General features: G+C 39.4%; 2 protein-coding genes across 4 annotated transcripts in view; both read left to right on the top strand.

The window, feature by feature from the left end:
• LOC132391180 (uncharacterized) overlaps positions 1-27,001 on the top strand; it is a 1,045,680-nt gene that overhangs the window by 669,649 nt on the left and 349,030 nt on the right. The window lies entirely within an intron of this gene.
• The window catches only part of LOC132391176 (protein FAM133-like), a 46,638-nt gene continuing 42,244 nt past the window's right edge, over positions 22,608-27,001 (top strand). The window contains exon 1 of one of the 3 annotated variants that reach the window (XM_059964041.1): positions 22,608-23,312. In XM_059964041.1, coding sequence (XP_059820024.1) covers positions 22,742-23,312 — 571 coding nt within the window. In that variant the 5' untranslated portion in view covers positions 22,608-22,741. The remainder of the gene's footprint in view (positions 23,313-27,001) is intronic. The other 2 variants (XM_059964042.1, XM_059964043.1) reach the window with 2 other exon arrangements.

Here is a 27,001-nt window from a genome sequence, read left to right as displayed (position 1 = left end):
GGGTCTGCAACCGTTATTGCAACTTGATGCAACCCATTAAGTCCACACTGACCATCAACCAGTCATTGGCACCAATCCTACATTAATCCCATTCTCTTATGTACATCCACACTCTCTCCCAGATTCCACCACTTAACAATTCATTAATGGCAATTTACAGTGGCCAGTTAATCTATTAATCTGTATATTTTTGGAAACTGGAATGAAATTAGAGCTGATGTGGTCAGAGGAAGAATGTACAAACTCCACAATGACAGCATCTAAGATCAGGATTGAACTGTACTGGTTCTATTGGGTGTGCCATTGCATTAAACCAGCTAAATTTGTCATACTGAATTTATGTCCAAAACTCATTTTCTTTACAAACTACCAAATAATGGAAGATGGTAATTAAAATATATTTATATAGGTATAACTAGAACAGTATCAGCAGTTACCAGAATATAAGACCATAAGGCATAGGAGCAAGATTAAGCCATCATGCCTGCTGCACCATTCCATCATTTATTATCCCTCTGAATCTCATTCTCCTGACTTCTCGTAACCATTGATGGCTTGACTAATCAGGAACCTATCAACCTCCTCTTTAAACCTATCAAATGACTTGAACTCCATAGCCATCACTTACAATGAATTCCACAGATTCATCATCCTCTGGCTAAGGATATTTCTCTTCATTTCTGTTTTAAATGGACATTCCTCTATTCTGAAGCTGTGCACTCTGATCCTAGATTCCCCATTCTAGGAAATAGCCTCTCCACATCCAGTCTACTTAGGCCTTTCAATATTTAATAGGTTTCAATTTCTCCCTGATTGTTCTAAACAACGTTGAGAACAGGCACAGAGCCATCAAATGTTCCTTATGCGTTGACCCTTTCATCCCTGGAATTATTCTCATGAAGTTCCTCTGGACCCTCTCCAATGTTAGCATATCTCAGATAAAGGGCCTAAAACTGTTCACAATACTCCTAGGTGTGGTCTCACAAATAACTTATAAAGCCTCAGTGTTACTTCCTTGCCGGCAGTACCTCCAGTTGAACTCTATCTTTTTGTGTGTTTCCCCCGAACCATCATTCTGTGTTTTTGTATTGCCATGTGCTCTTGTTTGTTTTTATGCCCCATATGCTCCTGTCTCCGCTCTGCACTACTTCAGCCCCTGTATAACCAAGTACTCTACCTCTCACTGTTTCTCAGTATTGCCTGTTTTGCTGCCACTTGTGTCTCATTATGCTCCACCTATCATCTGCCTCTCAGTTTATTGCTCAGTGTATTTCAGTCCTGTGTTTTCACCTGTTTGTTGCTGGATTGTGCCAGTGAGTTTTCCTGAGTCTTTCCAGCATTTCCAGCATTCGTATCTGAACTCTGTCCATCCAAATATCAACTCTGCCTGTTTCCTGTTTCTGGTTTTTGGTTTCTCTGGAATTTTTGATTTCCGCCTGAACTTTGATGCCGAATTTGTTGGCCCTCTGGATTTGCTACTCAGTAAATATCACAGTGCGCACAGTACTTGGTCTGCGATTGGGTCCCTGCTTCAGCTTCCTGACACATGCTTTTATATTCTAGTTCCCTTAAAATGAATGCTATCATTGCATTTGCCTTCCTTATCAACAGCTCATCCTGCAAGTTAACCTGTGGGGAACCCTGCATGAGAACTCCCAAGTCCCTTTGCACTGCTGAATTTTGAATTTTCTCTCCATACAGATAATAGTCAATGTCTTTATTCCTCCTATCAAAGTGCATGACCATATACTTCTTTACACAGTATTCCATTTGCTATTTCTATGTCCATCCTCCCAATCTGTCTCAGTCCTTCTGCAGTCTCACTGCTTCTTCAATCCTACCTGCTCCTCCACCTATCTTGATATATCTACAAACTGGGCCACAAAGCCACCAATTTTGTCATCCATAATCACTGACCTAAAGTGTGAAAAGAAGAGGTCCCATTAACACCATTAGACACTGGCAACCAACCAGAATAGACCTTCTTTATTCCCATTCTTTGCCCCCTGCCAGTCAGCCAAACTTCAATCCATACTAGTATCTTTCCTGTAATACCACAGGCTCTTACCCTGTAAAGCAGCCTCAAGTACTGTACCTTGTCAAAGACTTTATGAAAATCCAACATCCACTGACTCTCTTTTGTCTATCCTCCTTGTTTTTTCCTCAAAGAATTCCCATGGATTTATCAAGCAAGATTCCCCTTAAGGAAATCGTACTGACATTGGCCTCTTTTATCATGCACCTCCAATCTTATCCTTAATAATGGACTCCAACATCTTCCCAACCACTGAAGTCAGGCTAGCTGGTCTATCATTTCCCTTCTTTTATGTTCCTCCCATCTTAATGAGCAGAGGGGTATTTTCAATTTTCCAGTCCTCTGGAACCATTGCAGAATCTTGAAAGATCACTACTGATGCCTCTAAAGTCTCTTCAGCTACCTTTTTCAGAATCCTGGGCTGAAGTCCATCTGGTCCAGATGACTTATCTACAGTATCATACAAAATTCTTAGGCATGTGTCTACCATTATTTTATGTAGGTATTGTACTACTGCTGCTGCTGCTGCAAAAAAAACAAATTTCATGACTTATGAGAGTGATGATATGCTGATTCTGATATGGGTCTCTATTGAGTACTGAGAGTGGGAAGGGTGTAAGGAGAGGTGAATCAAAGTTGGGAAAAGGGTCTGGGAGAGTGAGGGAGCAGGAAGCACCAGAGAGACATTCTGTAATGCTCAATAAACCAATTGATTGGAAACAAATGGCTTTGCTTGGTGCCTCAGGGCTGGGTGTGTCTGCATCCATAGCCCCCCCCCCCCCCCCCCACCGCCACCGTCCTGTCCTACATCCTTCCTGCAGCACTCTACTCTCATTATTCCCAACATCCTTTTCTCCTGTCAGATTTACCAACTTGCTCTCCTCTCCACATTGGCTTTAGGCACCCTAGCTATATACTGTATATGTGTATTTTGCACAGTACTGTACTTTCAGCTTCCCAAGCACCTTCTCCCAGGCAACTGTGCTTGCTTCTTTCCCCTGACGCTCTCGAATTTCTGCCATACTGCTAGTGTCTTCCACAATGAAAACTAATATTTATTAATTTAGTCCGCTATTTCTTTGTACCCTATTACTACCACACCAGTGTCATTTTCCTGTGGTCTGCTGTCCACTCTCACATCTCTTTTACTCTTTATATATCTGAAAAATCTTTTGGGATCTTTTTTTTTATTATTGGCTACTTTCACTTCATATTTCATCATTTCTCTCCTTGGAGCTTTTTTTAAAAAGGACTTCAGCTAGTTTTTAGAAATTTCCAAATTCTCGTGTAACTTCCATTAATTTTTGCTGTATCATATACCCATGATTTTGCTCTTATGCTGTCCTTGACTTCCTTTGTCAGCCACAATTGCATCATCCTCCCTTTAGAATACTTCTTCATCTTTGGGACGTATCTATCCTACACTTCCGAATTGATCCCAGAAATTCCAGCCATTGCCCTGGCATCCTTGGTAGTGTCTCCTTCCATCAACCTTGGGCGACTCTTCTCTCATGCTGCTGTAATTCCTTTTAATGTAATTCTGATACATATGACTTTAGCTTTTCCCTCTCTAACTGCAGGGTGTATTCTATCATATTATGATCACTGGCTCCTAAGGTTTCCTTTACCTTAAGCTTCCTAATCAAATTTAGTTCATTACACAACTCAATCTAGAATTGCCTTTTGTGGGTGGGCTCAACCACAAGCTGCTCTATAAAGCAATATTGTATGCAAAAGAAGTTCCCTTTCATTGGGATCTAGTACCAACCCGATTTTCCCAATCTTCCATATTGAAAACCCTTTGTAACATTGCCCAAAATAGCATGCCTTTTCTTACTCCCATTGTAATATGCAAGCTTATGTGCTAGGATTAGTCAGATATGCCAGTGAAATGCAAATTATTAACACCTATGATTTAGCAAGAGTGTATCTTCTACAATAATCATATTGTAATAAATATGGAGCTGTATGGTACCGTGGTGGTTAGCATAATGCTTTATAACACCGGCGACCAGGGTACATTTCCCACCCCTGTCTGTACGCAGTTGAGTATTTTCCCTGGGAATACATGGATTTCCTCCACGTGCTTTGGTTTCCTCGCACATTTCAAAGACGTACAGGTTAGTAGGTTAATTGATTACATGGGCATAACTGGGCAGCATGGACTTGTTTGATGGAAGGGCCTGTCATGGGCTGTATCTCTAAATAAATAATTTTTAAAAATATGTAAAAATATAAATTAGTTTTCTGTGATGTCTGCCACTCAAAGCTGTACTCTTCAGTCAGGTTTGCTTTGTGTGTCCTTTCTGCAATAGCAGATAAGGCAAGGTTATAATTAATGTATTCTATTTAAATGATACAAAAGCATCTTGATTAGTCTAGAATCAGATCAAATCAAAGTCACCTGGGGGACGTCACGTGATGAAGTAGGATCGCGATGTGGAAATCCAGCTCTCCCGTAAAAACCAATAAAACAAAATTTAAGTGAAGAAGAGTTAATAAATACCTTCTAGAAACTACTTATAAACAATTCAGGACTATCTTTAGATATGCTTCCTCAACAGAAACAGAAGGGAATTACTACTTTGAAGACAGCGCGAGTTGGCGGGGAAAGAGGCCCGTCTGTTTTGGCGGAGCCTCATACTCAAGTTGGATCTCTTCCCGGCGAAGTACATGTCGCCTCCGATGGTGCAGGGCAGGAGGCTGCGGCAATATTAACGGTCTCTAAGAAGAAACAGCGGGAGCTGCGCATGCGTGAAGAAACGAGTATGCACAAACAGGTGCAAACAAAACTACAAGTTCCGACTGCGACTGGAAGTGAAAATGAAAGTGAATCGGAAGTAGAATCAGACTCTCTGGAAAACACAGATGAAGAAGAACAGGAGGAAATTAAAGGTGGAAAACTTTCTGGAGACAAGAAAAATCCTGATACAAATGATGCATGAATTAAAAGTAATAAAAACAGATATTAGAAATATAAAGATTGTGCTTGATAAGGTGGTGGGAAAACAAAAGAAAATGGACAAGAAAGTTTAAAAGTTGGAAGAAAAAATGGGAGACAAGACTGAAAGAATTGATAAGATGGAAGATAATATCCCTGCTTGGACATCGGAAAGAAAATGGTTGTTGGAAAAAGTAGATGTGCTCGAAAATTTCAGCAGACAAAACAATATTAAGATTAATTCAGTGAAAAAAATCTTATGGGAAAAGGGTTACAAATTTATATTGAGCTACCCAGCAAAACATAATTTTTTTGGATGACGAAAGAAGATTTTTTACTGATCATCAAAAAGCACAGGAGTTTGTACAAGAACTTCCTAATATTCGCGACATGCGGTAAAAAATTATGGCAATGAAATGGATTAAAGATGAAGACTGAGACAGGGATCAGATTTGATGGACATTTATGAGTAGTAGAATATACAAATATACTTTAAGTTTGGATCCAGATGTATGGATGGGCCAAGGACATAGGGTAACAGAGGAAATGAAACAGATTGACATTAGGAAGGAAACGGTGATGAGAAGACTGATGGGACTGAAGGCTGACAAATCCCCAGGTCCAGATGGTCTGCATCCTAGGGTACTAGGGGAGGTGGCCCTGGAAATTGTGGATGCATTGGTAATCATTTTACAATGTTCCTTAGATTCAGGATCAGTTCCTGAGTATTGGAGAATGGCTAATGTTATCCCACTTTTTAAGAAAGGAGGGAGGGAGAAAGCAGAGAACTATCGACCTGTCAGCCTGACATTGGTGGTGGGGAAGATGCCAGAGTCCATTATTAAGGATGAAATAGTGGCATGTCTAGATAGCAGTGATGGGAATGGGCCGAGCCAGCATGGATTTACCAAGGGTAAATCATGCTTGACTAATCTGTTGGAGTTTTTCGAGGATGTAACCAGGAAGTTAGACGGGGGAGATCCAGTGGATGTAGTGTACCTCGATTTTCAGAAGACATTTGATAAGGTCCCACATAGAAGATTGGTGGGTACAATCAAAGCTCAGGGCATTGGGGGGAAGACATTGACATGGATAGAAAACCGGTTGGCAGATAGAAAGCAAGGGGTAGCGGTGAATGGTTGTTTCTCGGAATGGCAGGTGGTGACTAGTGTGGTGCCACAGAGCTCAGTATTGGGACCACAACTGTTTACAATTTACGTCAATGATTTGGATGAAGGCATTGAAAATAACATCAGTAAATTTGCTGATGATACTAAGCTGGGTGGCAGTGTGACGTGATGAGGATGTTAGGAGAATTCAGGGTGACTTGAATAGGCTGGGTGAGTGGGCAAATACTTGGCAGATGACTTTTAATGTGAATAAGTGTGAGGTTATCCACTTTGGGAGTAAGAACAGGAAGGCAGATTATTATCTGAATGGTGTCGAGTTAGGTAAGGGAGAAATACAAAGAGATCTAGGAGACCTTGTTCATCAGTCACTGAAGGTGAATGAGCAAGTGCAGCAGGCTGTGAAGAAGGCTAATGGATTGTTGACCTTTATTACAAAGGGAATTGAGTACAAGAGCAAGGAAATCCTCTTGCATTTGTACAGAGCCCTGGTGAGACCACACCTGGAGTATTGTGTACAGTTTTGGTCTCCAGGGTTAAGGAAGGACATCCTGGCTGTAGAGGAAGTGCAGCGTAGATTCACGAGGTTAATTCCTGGGATGTTTGGACTGTCTTACGCAGAGAGGTTAGAGAGACTGGGCTTGTACACACTGGAATTAAGGAGATTGAGAGTGGATCTGATTGAAACATATAAGATTATTAAGGGATTGGACAAGATAGAGGCAGGAAATATGTTCCAGATGCTGGGAGAGTCCAGTACCAGAGGGCATGGTTTGAGAATAACGGGTAGGTCATTTAGGACAGAGTTAAGGAAAAACTTCTTCTCCCAGAGAATTGTGGGGGTCTGGAATGCACTGCCTCGGAAGAGATAAACTGGGTCAAACAATGTTAATGCCAAAACTTAATGAAATAGAAACTTTAATTCAAAAGGAAAAATTTAAAAATTTACATCTTGTATGTATAATTTGATTCAAAAACAGACAATTAAACCAGGAATTCATAAGTCAAGACAAAAATCGGAAACTGATTTGAATATTAAAATTGATGAAAAAAATTGGTCAAGACTATGTCTTGATAGTATGACAAATACAATAAATGTCCGACTTAGATTAGTACAATACAATTTTTTACATCAATTATATATTACACCACAAAAAAAATAGATTAAACCCAATTTATCTGACCAATGTTTTCGATGTAATCAAGAAATCAGTACTTTTTTACACTCTACTTGGTCTTGTTTTAAAATTCAACCTTTTTGGATAAATCTAAGACTTTTACTGGAACAAATTATTGGAATACAACTTCCACATAGCCCAACGTTATTTTTATTAGGTGATATTGAAGGGATAATACCGAAATGTAAGTTGAAGAAATATCCGAAAAAAATTTATAAAAATTGCATTAACAGTAGCCAAAAAGGCTATTGCAGTTACTTGGAAATCAGATTCATACTTAGCTATGGACCGTTGGAATAATGAAATATATAGCTGCATTCCACTTGAAAAAATTACTTATAATTTAAGAAATGAATATGATATATTTTTGAAAATTCGGCACCCCTATCTACAAAAGATAGGATTAAATGTATAGGTCCTTTGAAGATAAAATTATTAGTTATTTGGGGAAAAATAAAGATATATACTAAAGTTATTTTGAACTCCATGCAGCATGTGGGGATCCTCCGATATCCAGGCAATTCTTCTTTCTTTCTTCCTTCTTTCTTTTTTTTTCTTTTTTTCTTTATTTTAGACAGGGATGTTAAGGGGGGAAGGGTTAAGGGAAGGGGGAGGGCTAATATTAATTTTCATTACTCTATTCTATTCTATTCATTGTATGTAATTCTCTTAAAAATTTAATAAAAAATATATTTTAAAAAATCAAAGTCATCAGTAAAATGTTCAGCTACCATTTCTCTTCAGTAATGAAGAAATGTATATATTTACTTAATGGCATGAAGTCTAAATGTCTATGTTTTATTCCAATTATCTTTAAAATTGATTATTCAAAATCATTTTCAGTTGATGAGATGACTTTCTCCTTTCCTGAGATTAAATTAAGATAATAATTGGGAACTGTAACCATAGTAATTTAATTACAGTTGAGACAGTTGCTTACGTGTTGGAACAAGTAGTATTTCACATTTATTTTAAGTATCTATATTGACCAACTCGGCATGTGCATCTATTGAAGTCTTAATCGATGATTTAACAAGTGTGGTCAGTTTTTTATGCTACTTAGATTATGTATTTAATGAAATACAGAAGAAATTAGAACATTACCAATGCTGCTACAGTACTATTAACCTGCATATTAGTTCCTAACAGAGTAATTCACCCAATGTACAGTGTAGTATATGGGGCTGTCCAGGGTGGTGTAGCAACTCTGGTGAAGGAGGTTGTCATGTCAGTTCTGGGACATCTCACTCACCTTCGGTCCCCACCAGATACTTATGTCTCACCAGTGGCTCCAGGTAGCTATTTGTATACAGCATCAGCCACATCCTGCTACACCACTTCAAAAGGCAGGCTAAACTGGGTACGTGCCACATTTGGAGCACCATCCCTGGTATCCTGGACCAGCACCAGTTTGCCTGTAAAGCCACTTTCATCCTCCACATCGTAGTGGAACACCTGGAGCATAAGGACACCTATGCCAGCATGCGTTTCATTGGTTACAGTTTTGCCTTCAACACCATACTCCTCAACAAGTTGACCATTAAACTAAATAATCTGGATTTTCTTACCAATCAGGCCCAGACAGTCAGATTAGGGAAGTACACATCAACCTCCCTGACTTGAACACCAGTGCCCGATAGGAATATGTAATAAGCCTACACCTTTACACTCTTTTCACCTTTGACTGTGCCCCTGCTGATGTCACCAACTCCATAATCACTTTTGTAGACACTATCACACTTACCAGATTAATTACAAATAACAATGAAACAGCAAACAGAGAGGAGGTGCAGAAGTTGTCTGAGTAGTGCAATAAACATAAATCACTCCAATCAAAAAATCACAAATAAGTTATTACACTGGACAATTTTACTTCCTAAATACTTTTGGGAGTTACTTTTGGATTGTGGCTGCTGATCAAGAAAATCATGAAATTCCTCTATCACACATCATTTTTGAAATCGCCTGTATTTGTTATTTCAATTCATGATTCAAGTCAATTAAAATGTTGCCCACAATGTAAGCTGAAAAGCTTTCTATCTTGTCCAGGCATGCCTGGGCATTCTTAGTAAGGGTGGATGCTGCATGGCAGGACAGGTTTTAGAAAGACTATAGTAACATCACACACACACGCAGTTCTATGCATAGTGTTTACACATGGTGGTTTGCTATCATGTTGTTGCACATGTTTTACATGCATAGCATATTGTGTGTACACAATATACTAAAGTAATTGTATTTTCAGGAGTATTTGTGATAGCAAAATATCTCACTAATGTTGCAACAGCCATGGTACTTTCTATTATATTTGTGATGAGCATACACTCAAATCTCAAAGACGAAGTATGACTCCTCTTATTAACAAAACCTATGGGCTCTACTTTGTGTGTAAAATTCGCAACCAGCCTGGGCTCCTCACATTTGTTGCGCATCGTGAACTGTCAGTCTTAGAGCTTGGCTCAGAAGTACTCAGAAGTCAATGCTGTTCACTGTCACTGTCCCAAGGATTGTGTGACAGACAGCTACTTCTTTCTGACCAGAATGTCTGGTTTCTCTGCTAATAATAAGAAATCCATTGAATACCCCAATCTCCCTTCAGCCATGAGACCTGTGTCGCATGACGATAGTCTTCCAGTACCGAAGCCACCAGACACATGGAGTCTAGAGGAGGCAAATAAAGATGCCATGATGTACGAACCAGGAGTGGAAAATTACACTGACACAGATACAGATTTTGAACCCTTTATGTAATGAGAGCCTCATTTGATAACTCAATTTGAGTTAAATGACCTGGGTTTGTCAAAGGCATAGCAGAATTTCTGGGTTCAAGACTCCAAGGATGGAATCTGCTGTCAATAGGCATAAACATTTTGATGAAAGATTTCAATATTTGAGATAAATGTTTCCCTGAATAACTATTGTCAAGATTATGGAAGGCATTTTTGTTGATCCACAAATCAAACAGGTCATCAATGACAGAAGAACTGCTAGTGGGACCAGAGAAAATCACATGGAAGGTTTTCAAGGATGTTGGTGAAAATTTTTTTGGCAACTACAGAGCACCAAACTATGTGCAGCTGGTTGACAACATGCTTCAAGCATACAAAACAATGAAGAGCGTCATGTCACTAAAGATAAATTTTCTGCATTACCATTTAGTCTTCCCTGCAATTCTAGGTGCAGTCAGTGATGAGCATGGTGAAAGGTTTCACCATGACATTGCAGTCATTGAGAAATGGTATCAGGGCAACTGGATTCCATCTCTGCTGACTGATTATTGTTGGACATTTAAGTGAGAAGCTTCAGATAGTACAAATTATCAACAAATCAACAACAAAATATTTTCAGCTTATCTGAACTTTTGCAAAGCACCAGCACTGTTATGCAATTAAATGCATTATATTTTACTTTTAGAGTTGTTTGTTTTTAATTCAGTTGTAACTTAGATGTCATTCTGAATAACTCAGATGTTACTTTAAATTTAGTCAATTTGTGTTTAGAAATCGAATTGTCAGTATGCTGTTTTGCACAAAGTAGTGTAGCGCCTCAATTTCATTGTCCTGAGCAATGAAAACAAAGCTCGAACATAGCATAACCAGGTGAGGATAGCCAGTGGGCCTCATACACCAGTGAAATTGGGACACGCCCCTCCTAGCATGAGAAGTCAGCTCCTGCTGACAGGGCGGTTGAGATCAGCAGTGAAATCCAATGGCCAAGAAGGAGATTCTGCAACACTTCATAGAGAATGAAGAGTATAATAAGTCACAGGAGTCATGGTTATCCATTGGAACCAAGGAAAACCCAATTTTGTGTTGACTACTCACACCACCGGACCTGGACTTCTGAGTTTGAGGGAATGGATCTGTCCCAGTGCAACGGCTTTTCCACTTTGAAAGCTCACCCACACAGGTTTCACTGTCATCGTCAGATATGATGGACACCCAACATGCAACTGTGATTTTTGATTGACAGCAAATGAACAAAATTATTGCAGACACCTAGTGCAAATAATGGACTGTCTTCATATAATGCTATTAATAATTGCATCATCCGAATCTTCATTTTCGTTGTAACATTCAAGGTGATGAGCGATGCCTTCAAATTTTTCGTAGTTCCTAACTTATTGAAGTAGTGAAATTGTTTCATTTTCACTCCTGACTGTTTTTGGTATCTTCAAGACTGAATGCTTGAAACCACAGTAAACAAAACAATTTCAAGTAGTCTTACTGATTATTTATCACCAATGATCAGTGATAAAAATCATTGCTTTTTTGAACATAAATACACATAACTGATGCTATTTAAAAACTATTTGCCCTAAGCATGGTGCAGTGACTAACAGCCACACAAGTTCACGTTCACACGACTGATCCTGATAGTATCCTGTCCCAATTAAGTGACTATCCCAAATAAACACAAGGAATTCTGGCTATTTTCTCAATTAGTTTTTGTTCTTTAACATTTGATTGTCTCAAACAAGCGGCTGCCCCAATTAATTGGACACCATTGTATGTATATTTTACATATTTTCACACAGATATAAAGTGATTAAATTGGGTAGAATATGTTAAAGATGACCAGGGAGATTAATAATTGGACTATTATTGATCATATGTACTGAGATACAGAATCATAGAGCATAGAAGTGGGCCCAATTCATTCATGCTCCCAATGAGCTACTCCCATATGCCTGCATTTGGCCAATAGCCCTATTCATAAACTTGTCTAGGTGGCTTTCTCAACCACTATTTCTCACAAATCATTCTAAATACACACCACCCTTTGAATGAAGAAACTGCCCTGATATCCCTTTTAACTCCTTCATCACTGGTCTTAACCTATTCCCTATGTTTTTAGCATCCCTCTCTGGGGAAAAGACTATGTGCTTTCAAATTGTCTATGCCTCTCATGATCTATATGCCTCTAATAGTTCACCCTACAATCTTCTATGTTCTATGAAATAAAGTCCTAGACTACTCTGCTTCTAATCAGGCCCCCTAGTCCATGTACCATCTTAATAAATATTTTCTGCACTCTTTCTAGTTTATTAACAGTTTCCTATAACAAAGTGGCCAAAACTGTACAACAATGTCTTATATTACTGCAATATACCTTTCCAAAATCCTATATTCACTGTCTTGTCTGATTGCCAATATGCCAAATGCCTTTTTCACCAATCTATCTATCTGTAATGGCACTTTCAGTGAACTATGCATTTGCTGTTCCATAACATTCCCAGGGCCTTACAATTCACCTGTATAAATTCTACTGTGGTTTGATCTCCCAAAGCACCATACCTCAACATTTATCTGGATTGAAAGTCATTTGCCAGTCCTCAGCCCACATGCCTAGCTGACAATGAACCCCATATAAATTTTCTATACCATCTACAACATCATTGATCCCTGTGGTATGCCATCACAGAAAGGCCTCCAATCTAAGCATCCCTCAGCTATCACCCTGTTTCCTACTGCTGAGCCAATTATGAATCAAATCCACTACATTTCCCACGCAATTGAACCTTCCAAAATAGCCTGCCATGATGGATCTTGTCATCATGACTATATAGAAAATATCCACTGCCCTGTCGTCATCTGCCTTTTTGGTTACCTGCTCAAAGAACTCCAGGAGATTAGTTAGACACAACTTCCCATGCGCAAAGCTATACTGATAATCACAAATCAGACCCTGCCTCTCCAAATGTTGGTCAATCCTGTCCAGAGAATCCTCTCCAGGAATGTTAGATTCACTGGCCTGTAGTTTCCAGGCTTGTTTTTGCAACTCTTTGTAAACAATGACATCACATTAGCCACTCTCTAAATTTCCACTTAATCTGTGGCTGAAAATAAAGGAAAAATCTCTGTAAAGGCTTCCACAATTTCTTCTCTGCCTTTCCACAAGGTTTAAGAATGCAGAGAAAAGCTACGTTAGCACGCTATCCAGACAGATCATTTCAAATGTATGTTGAGGTAATACTAAAATAAAACAGTAACAGAATGCAGAGTAGTGTATTACAGTCACAAAGTATGGTGCAGATGAACAATGTTGCAAAAAATTGAGGGATCTTGAGTTCATCTTTATTATTTCAGAGGTCCATTATGAGTCTCAGGAAAGCAGATTAGAAGCTGTTCTTCACCCTGGTGGTACAGGGTCTTATGATTTTATAACTACTGCCTGATAGAAAGAGAGAAAAGACAATGGCAGGGTGAAGGGTGGGATTGGGAATACTTGCTTCTGTTGGCTGCTTTCCAGAGGCAACAGGAAGTGTAGACAATGTCACTGGAGGGGAGGCAGCTGTGATGCATTAAGATACGATGCTTTTTATGGTGTATCTAAAACTTGGTGAGTCATTGAGGGCAGCCTAATTTCCTTAACCTTCTGAGCAAGTAGAGGTGCTGGTGTGCTCTCTTAGCTGTGGCATCTAAATGGCTGGACAAGAAAACATTGTTGGTGATACTTACACCTTGGAGAGTGAAGCTTTCACCATCTCAGCACCAGGGATACAGGCAGGGTATGTACTCCATCCTGCTTCCTGAAGTCAATGGCCAGTTCTTTTGCTGATATTGAGAAAGGATGTTGTCTCAGACACAGTGTCACTAGGTTTCCATCTCCTTTGTGTACTCTGTCTCATCATGAATGAAGATGACAGGGGTGTCATCTGCACACTTGTAAATGGAGTGAGAGCAGCATCTGGTCACTCAGCCATCAGTGCAGAATTTTGCAGGCAAATGGGCATCTGTTGAGTAGGAGACTTTTAAATGTGAGAGCCTACAAGTTCTTGTTGGAGTGCAGGCTAAGAGATATCCCTAGTCCAGGGAACATAGTTTTGTTGATAATGAGAATGCAGGTAGACATGTTTGGCTTCATCAGCCAAGGTAGTGAGCACAAGTGTTGGGACGTCATCTTGCAATTGTACAAAATGTTGCTTAGGCTTCACTTAGAGTATTGTATGTAGTATTGGTTTCCACATGACAGGAAGGATGTCATCAAGCTTGAGAAGGTGCAGAAAAGGTTCTTAGAGTGCTGACCAGATTGGAGTGCTCAGGTTATAAAGTGAGATTAGAAAGTTTGGGTCTGTTTTCCCTGAACCTAGGAAGCTGAGATGTATACAGTGTAGGTATATGCAATTATGGGAGGTATAGGCATGGATGATAGCCCAAGTTTGGTTACCACAATAGGTGACTCTAAAACCAGCAGGCAAAGGTTAAAGTTGGGAGGGGAAAGTCTTAAAAGGAATGTGAGAAGTACACAAAGAGTAGGTGGTATCTTGAATATGCTGCCAGTGGAAGTGGAGCAGCCAGTAACAGTAACAGTATTTAAAAGGCACATAACAGGATATGGAATTCACGTAGACAAGCAGGTTTAGTATAGATTGGTATAATAATATTCAGCATGGATGTGGTACTCTAAAGGGCCTGTTTCTATGTAATACAATTAATGGTTCAAGCACTACAAGATGTGACTTCTGATTCCAGATTTTTCCACAAGAGGAAACATTTTATACATAATCACCCTGTCAAGATCCCTCAGCAGCTCATTTGTTATCATTATCCCCGCACATTCTACTTACTCCCAACAGATACATACTTAGCCTGTCAAACTTTTCCTTGTGATGGTTTGCCTGTTCCTACCGTCAGTCCATTAAACCTCTCTACACTGATAGCAACGCATGAACATTCTTCCTTATGTAAGGAGATCAATACTGTACACAGTCCTCCCATGTAGTTGTACAATGTCTTAAATAACTGATGTATAACCTCCTAATCTTGTTTTCAATGACCCCAGCAGTAAGCAATAACATGCTGTTAATTTGCTGTGCCTACATGCCAGCCTTTTATGAATTATGCATTCAGACACTCAGATCCCTGAGTGCCATTGCTTTTTCAAAGATGAAAAAGCCAATAAAATGCTAGCCTTTATTCCAAGAGTCTGGACTCTCCAGAATTACATTATAACTACGCAGAGGTGTGATTAGACCCATCCAGTTCTGATCAATGCAGCATAGTATTAGTTTTCTATTGGGTGGAGTACTAGCCAAACAGATTCGTGACAGGATTCAGCTGTCAGGAATGATTGTGCTAAATAGTTTGCAGTTCCTTTAACAGATAAATAAAGAGAAATATATGTGTTTAAGATGATCAAAAGATTTGTTAATAAAGGGTGAGGGAACTTATTCCCTTTATTAGGAGAGACCAAAATAAGGAGATGTATGCTTAAAGTTAAAGCACCGTCCATCAATGAGATGTCAGGAACAACATCTTCAACCAATGGGTGGTGGAAATTGGGAACCAAGTACTTGTAGCTTTTAATACATAAGTACAAGTTCAATAATCAGTAGATTAGTCTCAAAGTAGTGTAATCCAACACCAGTTTTACATTAATTGTTAAAGTAAGTAATACATTTGTATAGCAAAACAAGATGCTAGAGGAACTCAATAGGTCATGAAGCAACTGTGGAGGGAAATGGGCAGACCACTAACAGACCCTGTTGATTTACTTCCATAAATGTTTCTCTTTCAGCTTGTTTGCTTTTTGCTCCATATTCCAGCATCCACAGTCTCTTGTGTCACCCATGAATCCATACAGCTTGATTTCCTGATTTCCTGCAAACTCTCTAACACTCAGAATGATTAAACTTTGCTTTGATAATGTTTGACTACCTATTGCCCAATAAGTTGCACCCTATTGGCTGCTATCTATTCTTTTCAATACTAATTTATACTTCCATCAAAGTTCAAGTCCTGTCTTTGATGTCAAGGCCTGTTATGTGATACCTAGAAAATGTATGCACTAAGAATTTGTTTATCTTGATACACTATGTGGGAACAGAATATATCCTGGTCCATTTCAATCAATGTGTTTAACAACCATATTTGACAATTATATTTTCTGCCCCTCAGAAAACAATGCCTATTTTTATCTGACAATGTCTCAAGATGTGACTATCCTTAACTTCAACAAAGTTGATTCTCATAGCAAAATAACAAATCTTACAGCCAAGGTAACAAGGAATTAAGAAATAAAAATGAGATAATTTAACTGAAAGGCTGTATTGGCCTGAAGGTGCTGAAATTTGCTTCTGCTTCTCTGATCCTTTCTGGTGAAGTACAATGGATTCTGGGTAACTGGGACACATTGGAACCAGTAGATTTTGGCCCAATTAAGTGGCAGCCCCAATTAACTGAAGTTTCATGGAAATATTGGAAAAGGTATAAAAAAGACAAACTGAGCAACAACGTATGTATTTAATTGAAATACAGAAAAAATATGAATTCTACCAGTAGTCACCATGGTAGCGTAGCAGTTAGCATAACACTATTACAGATTGGGACTTCAAAGTTTGGAGTGCAATTCCAGTGTCACCTGTAAGGAATCTGTACTTCCTCCCTGTGGAATTTATGGATTTTTTTCCTGTATGTTCTGCTTTCCTCCCACAGTTCAAAGATGTACCGTATAGGTTAATTGATTGTTGTAAATTGTCCCATGATTAGGTTAGGTTTACTTTATTGTCACCAAACAATTAATACTAGAGCGTACAATCATCACAGCGATATTTGATTCTGCGCTTTGTGCTCCCTGAAGTACAAATCCAAGTAAATATAATAAAAATTTTTAATTATAAATCATAAATAGAAAAGGGAAAGTAAGGTAGTGCAAGTTAGTTCTGGATATTTGGAAGGTACGGCCCACATCCAGGTCAGGATCCATTCAGCAGTCTTATCACAGTTGGAAAGAAGCTGTTTCCAAATCTGGCCGTATGAATCTTCATGCTCCTGAACTTTCTCCCGAAGGGAAGAGGGACAAAAAGTGTGTTGGCTGGGTGGGTCGTATCCTCGATTATCCTGGCAGCACTGCTCTGACACCTTGCGGTGTAAAGTGAGTCCAAGGATGGAAGATTGGTTTGTGTGATGTGCTGGGTTATGTTCACGATCTTCTGCAGCTTCTCCCGTCTTGGACAGGATAACTTCCATACCAGGTTGTGATGCACCCTAGAAGAATGCTTTCTATGGTGCATCTATAAAAATTAGTGAGGCTTTTAGGGGACAGGCCAAATTTCTTCAGCTTTTGCAGGAAGTAAAGGCACTGGTGGGCCTTCTTAGCAGTTGGCTCTGCTTGGTTAGACCAAGTCAGGTCATTTGTGATATTCACACTGAGGAACTTAAAGCTTTTGATCTGTTCCACCTGTGCACCACTGATGTAGATGGGGTCCTGCAATCCGCTACTCCTTCTGAAGTCAACAACCAATTCCTTTGTCTTGCTGATGTTGAGGGATAGGTTATTGTCTTCGCACCATGCCACCAGGTTCTTAATTTCCTCTCTGTACTCCGACTCATCATTACCCAAGATACGGCCTACAATTGTGGTGTCATCAGCAAACTTATATATTGAGTTCGATGGAAACTTGGCTACACAATCATGGGTGTACAGTGAGTACAGCAGGGGGGGAGTACACAGCCTTATGGGGCACCGGTGCTCAGAGTGATTGTAGAGGAGAGCTTGTCCCCTATTTTTACAGCCTGGGTCCTGTCTGTGAGAAAGCTGAAGATCCAGCTGCAGATCTGAGTGCTAAGACTTAGGTTCTGGAATTTAAATCAGAGTTGGCAGGCATTGTTGGGGCTCTAAGGGCCAGAAGGGACTACTTCATGCTGTATTGCTAAATAAATACATTTTGAAAACTACAGTACCATAAAATTGTGTTTTGGTTCCTAATAGTTTTCAACAGGAATTCATTCAGTGTATGTGGCTCTGTTCTTCTGATTGACTGTAAATCAACAAAATCAGCACAGACGCCTAATGCAGATAACGAACTGCCTTCATACAATGCTATTGATTATTGCATCTTCCAAATATTAATTTTCATTGTAATATTCAAGATAATTATCAATATCTTCAAATTCTTTGTAGTTCCTAACTTGTTAAAGTAGTGACATCATTTCATCTTCACTCCTGGCCATTTCTGGCATCTCCAAGCCTGATTTCTGCTTTCTGCAGGGATTGCTCCCTATGCGACTCCCTTGTCCACTCATGCCCCCCATCCCTTCCCACCGATCTCCCTCCTGGCATTTATCCTTGTAAGCGGAACAAGTGCTACACCTGCCCTTACACTTCCTCCCTCACCACCATTCAGGGCCCCAGACAGTCCTTCCAGGTGAGGCTGGTGTGGTATACTGTGTCCGGTGCTCCTGGTGTAGCCTTTTATATATTGGTGAGACCCGACGCAGACTGGGAGACCATTTCACTGAACACCTATGCTCAGTCCGCCAGAGAAAGCAGGATCTCCCAGTGGCCACACATCTTAATTCCACGTCTCATTCTCATTCTGATATGTCTATCTATGGCCTTATCTACTGTCAAGATGAATCCACACTCAGGTTGGAGGAACAACACCTTATATACTGGCTGGGTAGCCTCCAACCTGATGGCATGAACATTGACTTCTCTAACTTCCGTTAATGCCCCTCCTCCCCTTCTTACCCCATCCCTGACATATTTAGTTGTTTGTTTTTATTCTCTCTTTCTGCCGATCACCCTACCTGTTCTCCATGTCCCTCTGGTGCTCCCCCCTCTCTCTTTCTTTCTCCCTGAGGCCTCCCGTCCCATGATCCTTTCCCTTCTCCAGCTCTGTATCACTTTTGCCAATCACCTTTCCAGCTCTTAGCTTAATCCTACCCCCTCCGGTCTTCTCCTATCATTTCACATTTCCCCCTCCCCACACTACTTTCAAATCTCTTAGTATCTTTCCTTTCAGTTAGTCCTGACGAAGGGTCTTGGCCCAAAACATCAACAGTGCTTCTCCCTATAGATGCTGCCTGGCCTGCTGTGTTCCACCAGCATTTTGTGTGTGCTACTTAAAAACTGTACACTCTAACCATGATGCAGTGTCTAACAGCCAGATATCTTAGAAAGGCTATGCTGAAACTGGAGAGGGTTCAAAGGAGGTTCACAAAATTGTTTTCAGGATTGAATGGCTTGTCATATAAATACCGTTTGATAGCTCTGGGCCTGTATTCACTAGAATTCAAAAGAATGAGTGGTGACATTACTGAAACCTATCAAATGGTGAAAGACCTTGATAGAGTGGCTGTGGAGAAGATGTTTTCTATGGAGGGAGAGCCTAAGACCAGAGCAGACAGCCTTGGAATAGAAGGGTGTCCTTTTAGAACAGAGATGAGAAGGAATTTTTTTGGCCAAAGAATGATGAATCTGTGGAATTCTTTGCCACAGGCAGCTGTGGAGGCCAAGTCTTTATATTTAAGACAGAGGTTGATAGATTCCTGATTGGTCAGGGCATGAAGGGAAACGAGGAGAAGGCAGGAGATTGGGGCTGAGAGGAAAATTCAATCAGCCATGGTGAAATGGTGGAGCAGACACGATGGGCGAAATGCTGTAATTCTGCTCTTATATCTTATTGTCTTTTGGTCTTGTAAGTGCTTGTGTCGTGCAGCACTACTAAAGCTCAAGCCCTCGCAGTTCAGAGTTCAATCCCATTGTCCTCTGTAAGGAGTTTCTACGTCCTCCTTGTGGAATATGTGGATTTTTTCTGGGTGCTCTGGTTTCCTCCCATCATCTAATGATCAACCAGTTTGTAGGTTAATTAGTCACCCCGTCTTTCTGTCATTCTTCTTATTGTTCATTGACCATTCCTAACAAAACTGACTACAGTCGGCCCTCCTTATCTGCGAGGGATTGGTTCTGGGACTCCTCGCGGATACCAAAATTCACAGACGTTCAAGTCCCTTATTTAACCTGTCTCAATGCGGTAGATCTTAGGACCCAGCGGAACCCCAGACCTGCCTCAGTGCGGTGGATATTAGGACCCGGCACAAGAGATCTGCGCAGTGTTTCTGTTCATGAAAATAATCATGTTCACTATTGAAAACAAAGTGGACAACAAAGCAATCGGAAAGAGGTGAAGCACCATTGGTCATTGGAAAAGTGGTAGGCTACAGTTGGTCAATGATTGGAACAATTTTAAAAGATGAAGTGAGAAAAGCCCTGCCCCAATGAAAGCGACAATTATTACTAAGCAATGCAGTGGTTTAATTATTGAGTTTTTTGATCCTCTACGTCAACCCGGCACAGTGCAGAGTGCACTCGAAAGTGGTCTGTCACTGGCTCGCACTCAGGAACGGTTCCCGAGCCCGGCGCTGAAACATATGTTTTTAAGTGTTTTATATACATAGAAAGGTAAAATATATACTATATACTAAGACAAACGTTTGACTAACTGACGCTTAATAATACCGGATGTACCTGTTCTGACTTACTTAGTAAGAGAACTTATGATTTTTTTGGATCCCAATCCCCGATAACCCACGCACATCCTCCTGTATACTTTAAATCATCTCTAGATTACTTATAGTACCTAACACAATGTAAATGCTATGTAAAATAGTTGCTATACTGCATTGTTTAGGGAATAGTGACAAGAAAAAAAAAGTCTGTACATGCTCGAACAAGTGCTCTTCCAGCACTTGTTCGAGCATGTACAGACTTTTTTTTTCCAGGTTTTTGCAATTCGCGGTTGGTTGAATTCGCAGATAAGGAGGGCTGACTGTACTCTCTTATATTTATATTTGGTGACTTGACACAGATGTGATATTCTTTCAGGTACCTTTGTCAGGAAAGTCACATATATGGTTTAAAAGCATCTGGGGACATAAATCCCAAACACCCAGAAATTATGTTGTGAGGGCTGAATCTCTGAGTATGCCAGTCTCCCAACTTTTGATGGTTCAGCTATTTGATGTACTAAGTCATATTATCAGTCTGATTTGCATGCTTCCTTGAACTAAATAACTTAGCCAGAGTTGTCTGATTTGATGCAGGCCCAATTCACATAATTCCATTGTGATATACTGCATCTTCTGAGCAGCCAGTCCTGTGCTGTGGGTCAGCAGCCTGTGCTCAATACACAGTGACATTTGTTTGCAAAGCTGACTTTAGACTGATCATTGCTTACAATTTACATTAAGATTTAAAGATCGATTTTTGTTTAAGATATGAAGCTGAGTAATGAATATTGGTGGGAGTTTAACTTACTCAAAAATAACTCCTTCATCACTGGAGCTGCTAGCTTCTGTCTTAGACAGCTAAGCCTGACAAGAAAAAGACCCCTCTGCTCTGGACAGTGAATATCCATCACAAATTATACTCAGAAAACTCTACTGACCAGCATCAGGCGGTTTCCAAGACAATCAATTCTCAGCTCTTTCATGGGAATAAATTGCTAGCAAGACAGAGGAAAATATTCAAGAATATGCTGAAAGTATTTTTGGAAAAAAAATGCAATATTCCCACTGGTTGTATGGTCCATGAGGACTCAAAATGGAAAAAGGGCCGTTGGGATGACACAGGGAAACTGAAGAGCATGCATCAGGACCAATCTGTAGAAGAGTCTGTGGTTCCTAGGTTGGCCTCAACAGTCATTTTAGAATCCACAAAGACTAAGCAAGTCATCCCGACTCATAGAAACATAGAAAATAGGTGCAGGAGTAGGCCACTCCTGAGGACTTGCTGAAGAATGAATTATGTCAACTTGTGTTGTTGTCCAGAGACCCATCTTTCATCAACCCTCAGACTTCTTGTTTAGATGTGTTCTTGTTGCAACTATGCATCTAGAAAAAATATTATTAAGAAATCTAATGTTGTCTGGTAGAAGTTATTTCAATGAATACACAGCTTTTGTGTTATTCTGTCACAGTTTGCAAATTCTAATATTATTGATATAAACATACATATAATTGTGTATATTAGCTACAAAAACAACTGCATAGGCCTTACTGCTCTCTACCAAGCAATAAATGTTCAAAGCTCCTTCATTCAATTTACAAAGGATTTTATTCAAAGGTACAACTAATTATATCTTCTGCCAATTGTGAAACATTTTCCAAGAACTACATTCTGAAAGTTATAGCACATGCAGCATTGAAATGAAGTTGTTAAGCTAAAATGGATATTTTAAGTGTTTGCTCTTACTTCCTGTGTACAAAACATTGGCCTATGTTTATCACTCATAGAAAAACCTTTTCTCATTAAAATTATATTGATGTCTGCATTTATAATGGGAATAATCAATGTAATTACAGATAATAACCAAAGGTGGAATTAAGGCAATATGTTTTTTTTAATCTTCTAAGCCAAGGCTATAAGAATTTCAAACAATGCCACAAATTTGCTTCCAAAATTACTTGTGTTTGTGCAGTACAGGAACCTGTATTGAAAAGTCAGATTACATGCTCCAATTTTTGAAATGTGACTCGAGCTTTCAATTTTCTGACTCAGAGATAGGAGATCTGGGGACGTCACGTGATGACGTAGGATCGAGACGCTGGAACTCAGCCCTCTCGTAAAAAAGTTAATAAATTAATGTTTAAGTGAAGAAAAGTCAATCAATACTTTTTTAAGGTTACTCATAAACTACTCTGGATTGTTTTAAGCTAAGCCTCATAAACAGAGGATGAAGAAAACTACTTCCGCGAAGACCGCTCAAGTTGGAACAGAATCAAGGCCTATTTCTACCGAAGAACCACGGACTCAGGTACAACACACCACCGGTGAAACAGAAAAGGAGACCGCGGCAGCATCGGCCATTTCTAAAGGAAAAGATCAACGAGAACTGCGCAAGCGTAAAGGAACGAGCATGCGCAAACGAGTGCAACCAGAACTACAAAACCCAGCAACGACTGAAACTGACAGTGAAAGTGAGTCTGAGAGAGAGTCGGACTCTCTGGAAAAATCAGACGAAGATGGAGAAGAAGAAGAAGATGAAAGTTCCTCTGAAAACACAAAAAAGACTTTGAGGCAAATAATGCATAAATTAGAAAAATTAAATGCATTAAAAGTAATTAAAGAAAAAATAACAAAAATGGAGGCTATGTTTGATAAAATGACAAAGAAACAGGAAAAAATGGAAAAGAAAATTACAGATTTGGAAGTCAAAGTGGAAGAAATGGATGGAAGAATGAAGAAGATGGAAGATGATAATGATGCCTGGACATCAGAAAGAAAACAACTCGTGGGAAAAATTGGTAAGCTCGAAAATTTTAGTAGACGCAACAATATTAAAATTGTTGGACTTAAAGAAGGTACCGAAGGAGAAGACCCAATAAATTTTTTTCAAAAATGGATACCTGAAAAATTGGAAATGGGAGAAGAAATTTCAATTGAGATTGAAAGGGTGCACAGAGCCTTAAGACCAAGATCTCAAGATGATCAAAATCCGCGATCAATTCTGATAAGATGTTTAAGATACCAGGATAAAGAAAAGATTTTGAAGGCAGCTGCCCAAGGTGCTAAAAGAAGAAAAGGTCCATTGATGATAGCAGAGAAACCAGTTAGTTCTTTTTTATCCTGATATAAGTTATAACCTTTTGAAGAGAAAGAAAGAATTCAACCCAGCCAAAAATGTTTTATGGAAAAAAGGCTATAAGTTTTTAATGCGTCACCCAACAACACTGATAATTTTTTTGGAGGAGGGAAAAGAGATAGGAGATCTATCTTTTCACAGCTGCACTAGCTACTGCTATAGAATGTATTTATATCCCACCTTTAATGTAGCAGACAGTCGAAAGAGGCTTCTGTGAAGAGTTATAAAATAAAATATGACACCAAAAATTACATAAGAAAATAATGGAACAGTGACCAGAAACTTTGTTAAAGTGGTGTGTCTGAAAGTAGTAAAGGGAGGTACTTAGGTAGAAAGTGGAATTCTAATTTTAGGTAGTGTAGCTGGGGGGTTGGTCAGAAGTAGAAATAACTAAATTGGGGATGATTGCAAGGTTAGGATTGAAGGATGAAAGATATTTTGGAGCACTAAAGGTCTGTAATGGAAAGGACTAAGTCTTTGAAGAAATTTAAACACAAGAGTGAGTATTTAAAGTAATGTCATTGCTGGTCTGGAAGTCAGCATAATTCAGCAAACACAAAGAAGATAGATGAACATTTTGGCTAGCCTCAGGCCCTGGGAGGAATGTACTGAACAAGCCAACTAGGTCTGTAATAATTCATGGATAAGGGTTTCAATAGTACAGGTATAAGAGCTGAGGAAAAGACAATTTTTGGCGATGTAATAGAGAAGCTAATGGATGGTTGTAATGATATTATAAGCAAATGGCCTGAAGCACATCTTAGAATCACAGTTGTGTAGCACAGAAATGGCCTTCAGCCTACCACACCCATGTTAACCTTTTTTCCTATCTTGCTGAAATTAATAAAAATCATTTGTATATTACATCATCCCTCAGAGCAGAGAGACATCCATTTAGAACAGAGATGTTGAGGAATTTCTTTAGCCAGAGAGTGGTGAGTCTGTGGAATTTGTTGCCACAGGCAGCTGTGAAGTTCAGGTCATTGGATACATTGAAGGCGAAGGTTGATAGATTCTTGATTAGCCAGGGCATGAAAGGTTACAGGGAGAAGGCAAGATAATGGAATTGAGAGAGAAATTGGCTCAGCCATGATGAAGTGGCGGAACAAACCCGATGGGCCAAATGACCTAATTCTGCTCCTATGTCTTATAGACTTAGGGATTTACTGGCAAAGCCTACAATCATTGCCCATCCATAACTGCCTGTGACAAACTGTTGATTAACTATTGTCATCAACTTCTGTAGTCAAGGTACTCCAATAGTGAAGGAGGTTCTAGATCGAGTAACAATGAAAAGGTAGTGATAGATAGCCAAGTCATCAATATGGACAAAGAACTGCTGAGAGCAATTATAAATTAGGTAGGTGTCGTTGAAATAGCCTAGTAACTGTGGTGCATTTCATAGATTGTATATATAGCTGGCATTGTGTGCTGGTATTGGAGGAAATAAAAGTTAACAGTGTGATGACTTACCAAGTAAATGAGTTAGTTTGTGCTGGATGGTGTGAGGCTTCTTGAATATTATTGGAGCTCCAGTCTTCCAGGCAGGGTATGAATATGCCATCATGCTCCTGATGTGTGCCTGATGGATGAAACAAGGGTGTGAAGCTCAGGCTTTATAAGGCATTGGTCAGACTATACTTGGAGAATTGTAAGCAGATTTGGGCCCTTTATCTAAGAAAGGAAGTGCTAATATTGTACAGAATCCAGAAGAGGTTCACAAGAATGATCCCAGGCATGTAATAAGGTATTGGTCAGAACACATAGAGTACTGTGAGCAGTTTTAGGCTCTTATCTAAGAAAAATGTGCTGGCATTGGAGAAGGTCCAGAGGAGGTTCACAAAATGATTCTGGAAATGAAAGAATTAATGTGTAAGGAGGGCTTCATGGCTCTGTGCTTGTACTCACCAGAGTTTAGACAAATGAGGAGGGGTCTCATTGAAACCCACCAAGTATTGAAAGGTTTAGATAGAGTGGATGTGGAGAGGATGTTTCCTATAGTGAGTGAGTATAGGACCAGAGGGCACAGCCTCAGAATAGGGGCTGTCCATTTAGAACAGAGATGAGGAAGAACTCCTTTAGCCAGAGGATATGTAGAATTTATTGCCACAGACAGCTGTGGAAGTCAAGTTATTGAGTATACTTAAAGGGGAGGTTGATGGATTCTTGATCAGTCAGTGTGTCAAAAGTTACAGGGAGAAGGCTGGAAAATGGAGTTGAAAGGGATAATAATCAGCCATGATAGAAAGGTTGAGCAGTGACAATGGGCCAAATGGCCTAATCCAGCTCTTGTGTCAGATGATCTTATAGTCTTATGGATATAAAGAAGAGGTGTTTAAAATGTTTGCCTGTAGAATAGAAGAAAAGCTGATATCACTCTGCAATAGTGTGCCAATCAAGCAGATAACATGAGGACGATAGTATTTAACTTGCTCAAATCAGATTTGATTGAGAACGGCGGAAATGATTGTCTGAATATCCATTCAAAACTAAAGTGAATAGCGATAAGTGTTCTGCAGAAGAAGTGTCTGAATTGAGTGAAGTACTAGTGCTTTTACTCACTGCTATGGAATCAGAAGCACAGACAAAGGTGTGCTTAAACAGAATGGTAGATGCATAAATGCCAAAGTAACTAATGGGCCAAAGGGTAAATTCTGGAATTTCAAACATTAGATCAATTAGGAGAGAGTCTTTTCAAGGGACTGATATAGAAAGAAGAGTAATTGAGAGAAGAAATTGATGTGGTTGAAAGTAATAAAAGGAAGTAATAATGATGACCTCATCTGGGACTTATTGATAAAATTAGCAATATCGGGGAGGCAAGAACTTTGAAGACAAAAAACCATGATAAATTCTGATGGAGGTCGAATCTACAGAGACATCTGATATGTAATTTGTATTAAATATGAAATTCTGTTACATCATCTTTCTCATACTTAAATTGTAACATATAGTATTGATTAATATTAATTGTTATTTGACATTAAAGAAAACAATTAAAAACAAAAGAAAGCAATTAGAAAATGAGCATTTGATTTTTCGTATAACTGTTTAAAAACTGCAGTCAATACATGGTTATTAAATATGACTTTTCATGCTTTAAGTTTGTGACAGCTACTTTTTATAAGTTTGGCTCCTGCTGCTTGATCAGTGACATGCGGAGTTTTCTAAGAATGATCTCATGCCAAGCTTACTCTTTATCACAGTCTAAAATGCAATGTTAGGGTTTATGTGGAATGGGAACCAAATATATGTATATATATATATTGGATAACTACTGTTGAATCCTGTTGTATGTCTGCAAGATCTCACTAAAAAATAATACTGACGGGACCTGAAAGGATGCAATGA

Source organism: Hypanus sabinus, chromosome 3, assembly GCF_030144855.1.
Source record: "Hypanus sabinus isolate sHypSab1 chromosome 3, sHypSab1.hap1, whole genome shotgun sequence".
Lineage (NCBI taxonomy): Eukaryota > Metazoa > Chordata > Chondrichthyes > Myliobatiformes > Dasyatidae > Hypanus > Hypanus sabinus.
This window is presented reverse-complemented; position numbering and strand designations above follow the sequence as displayed.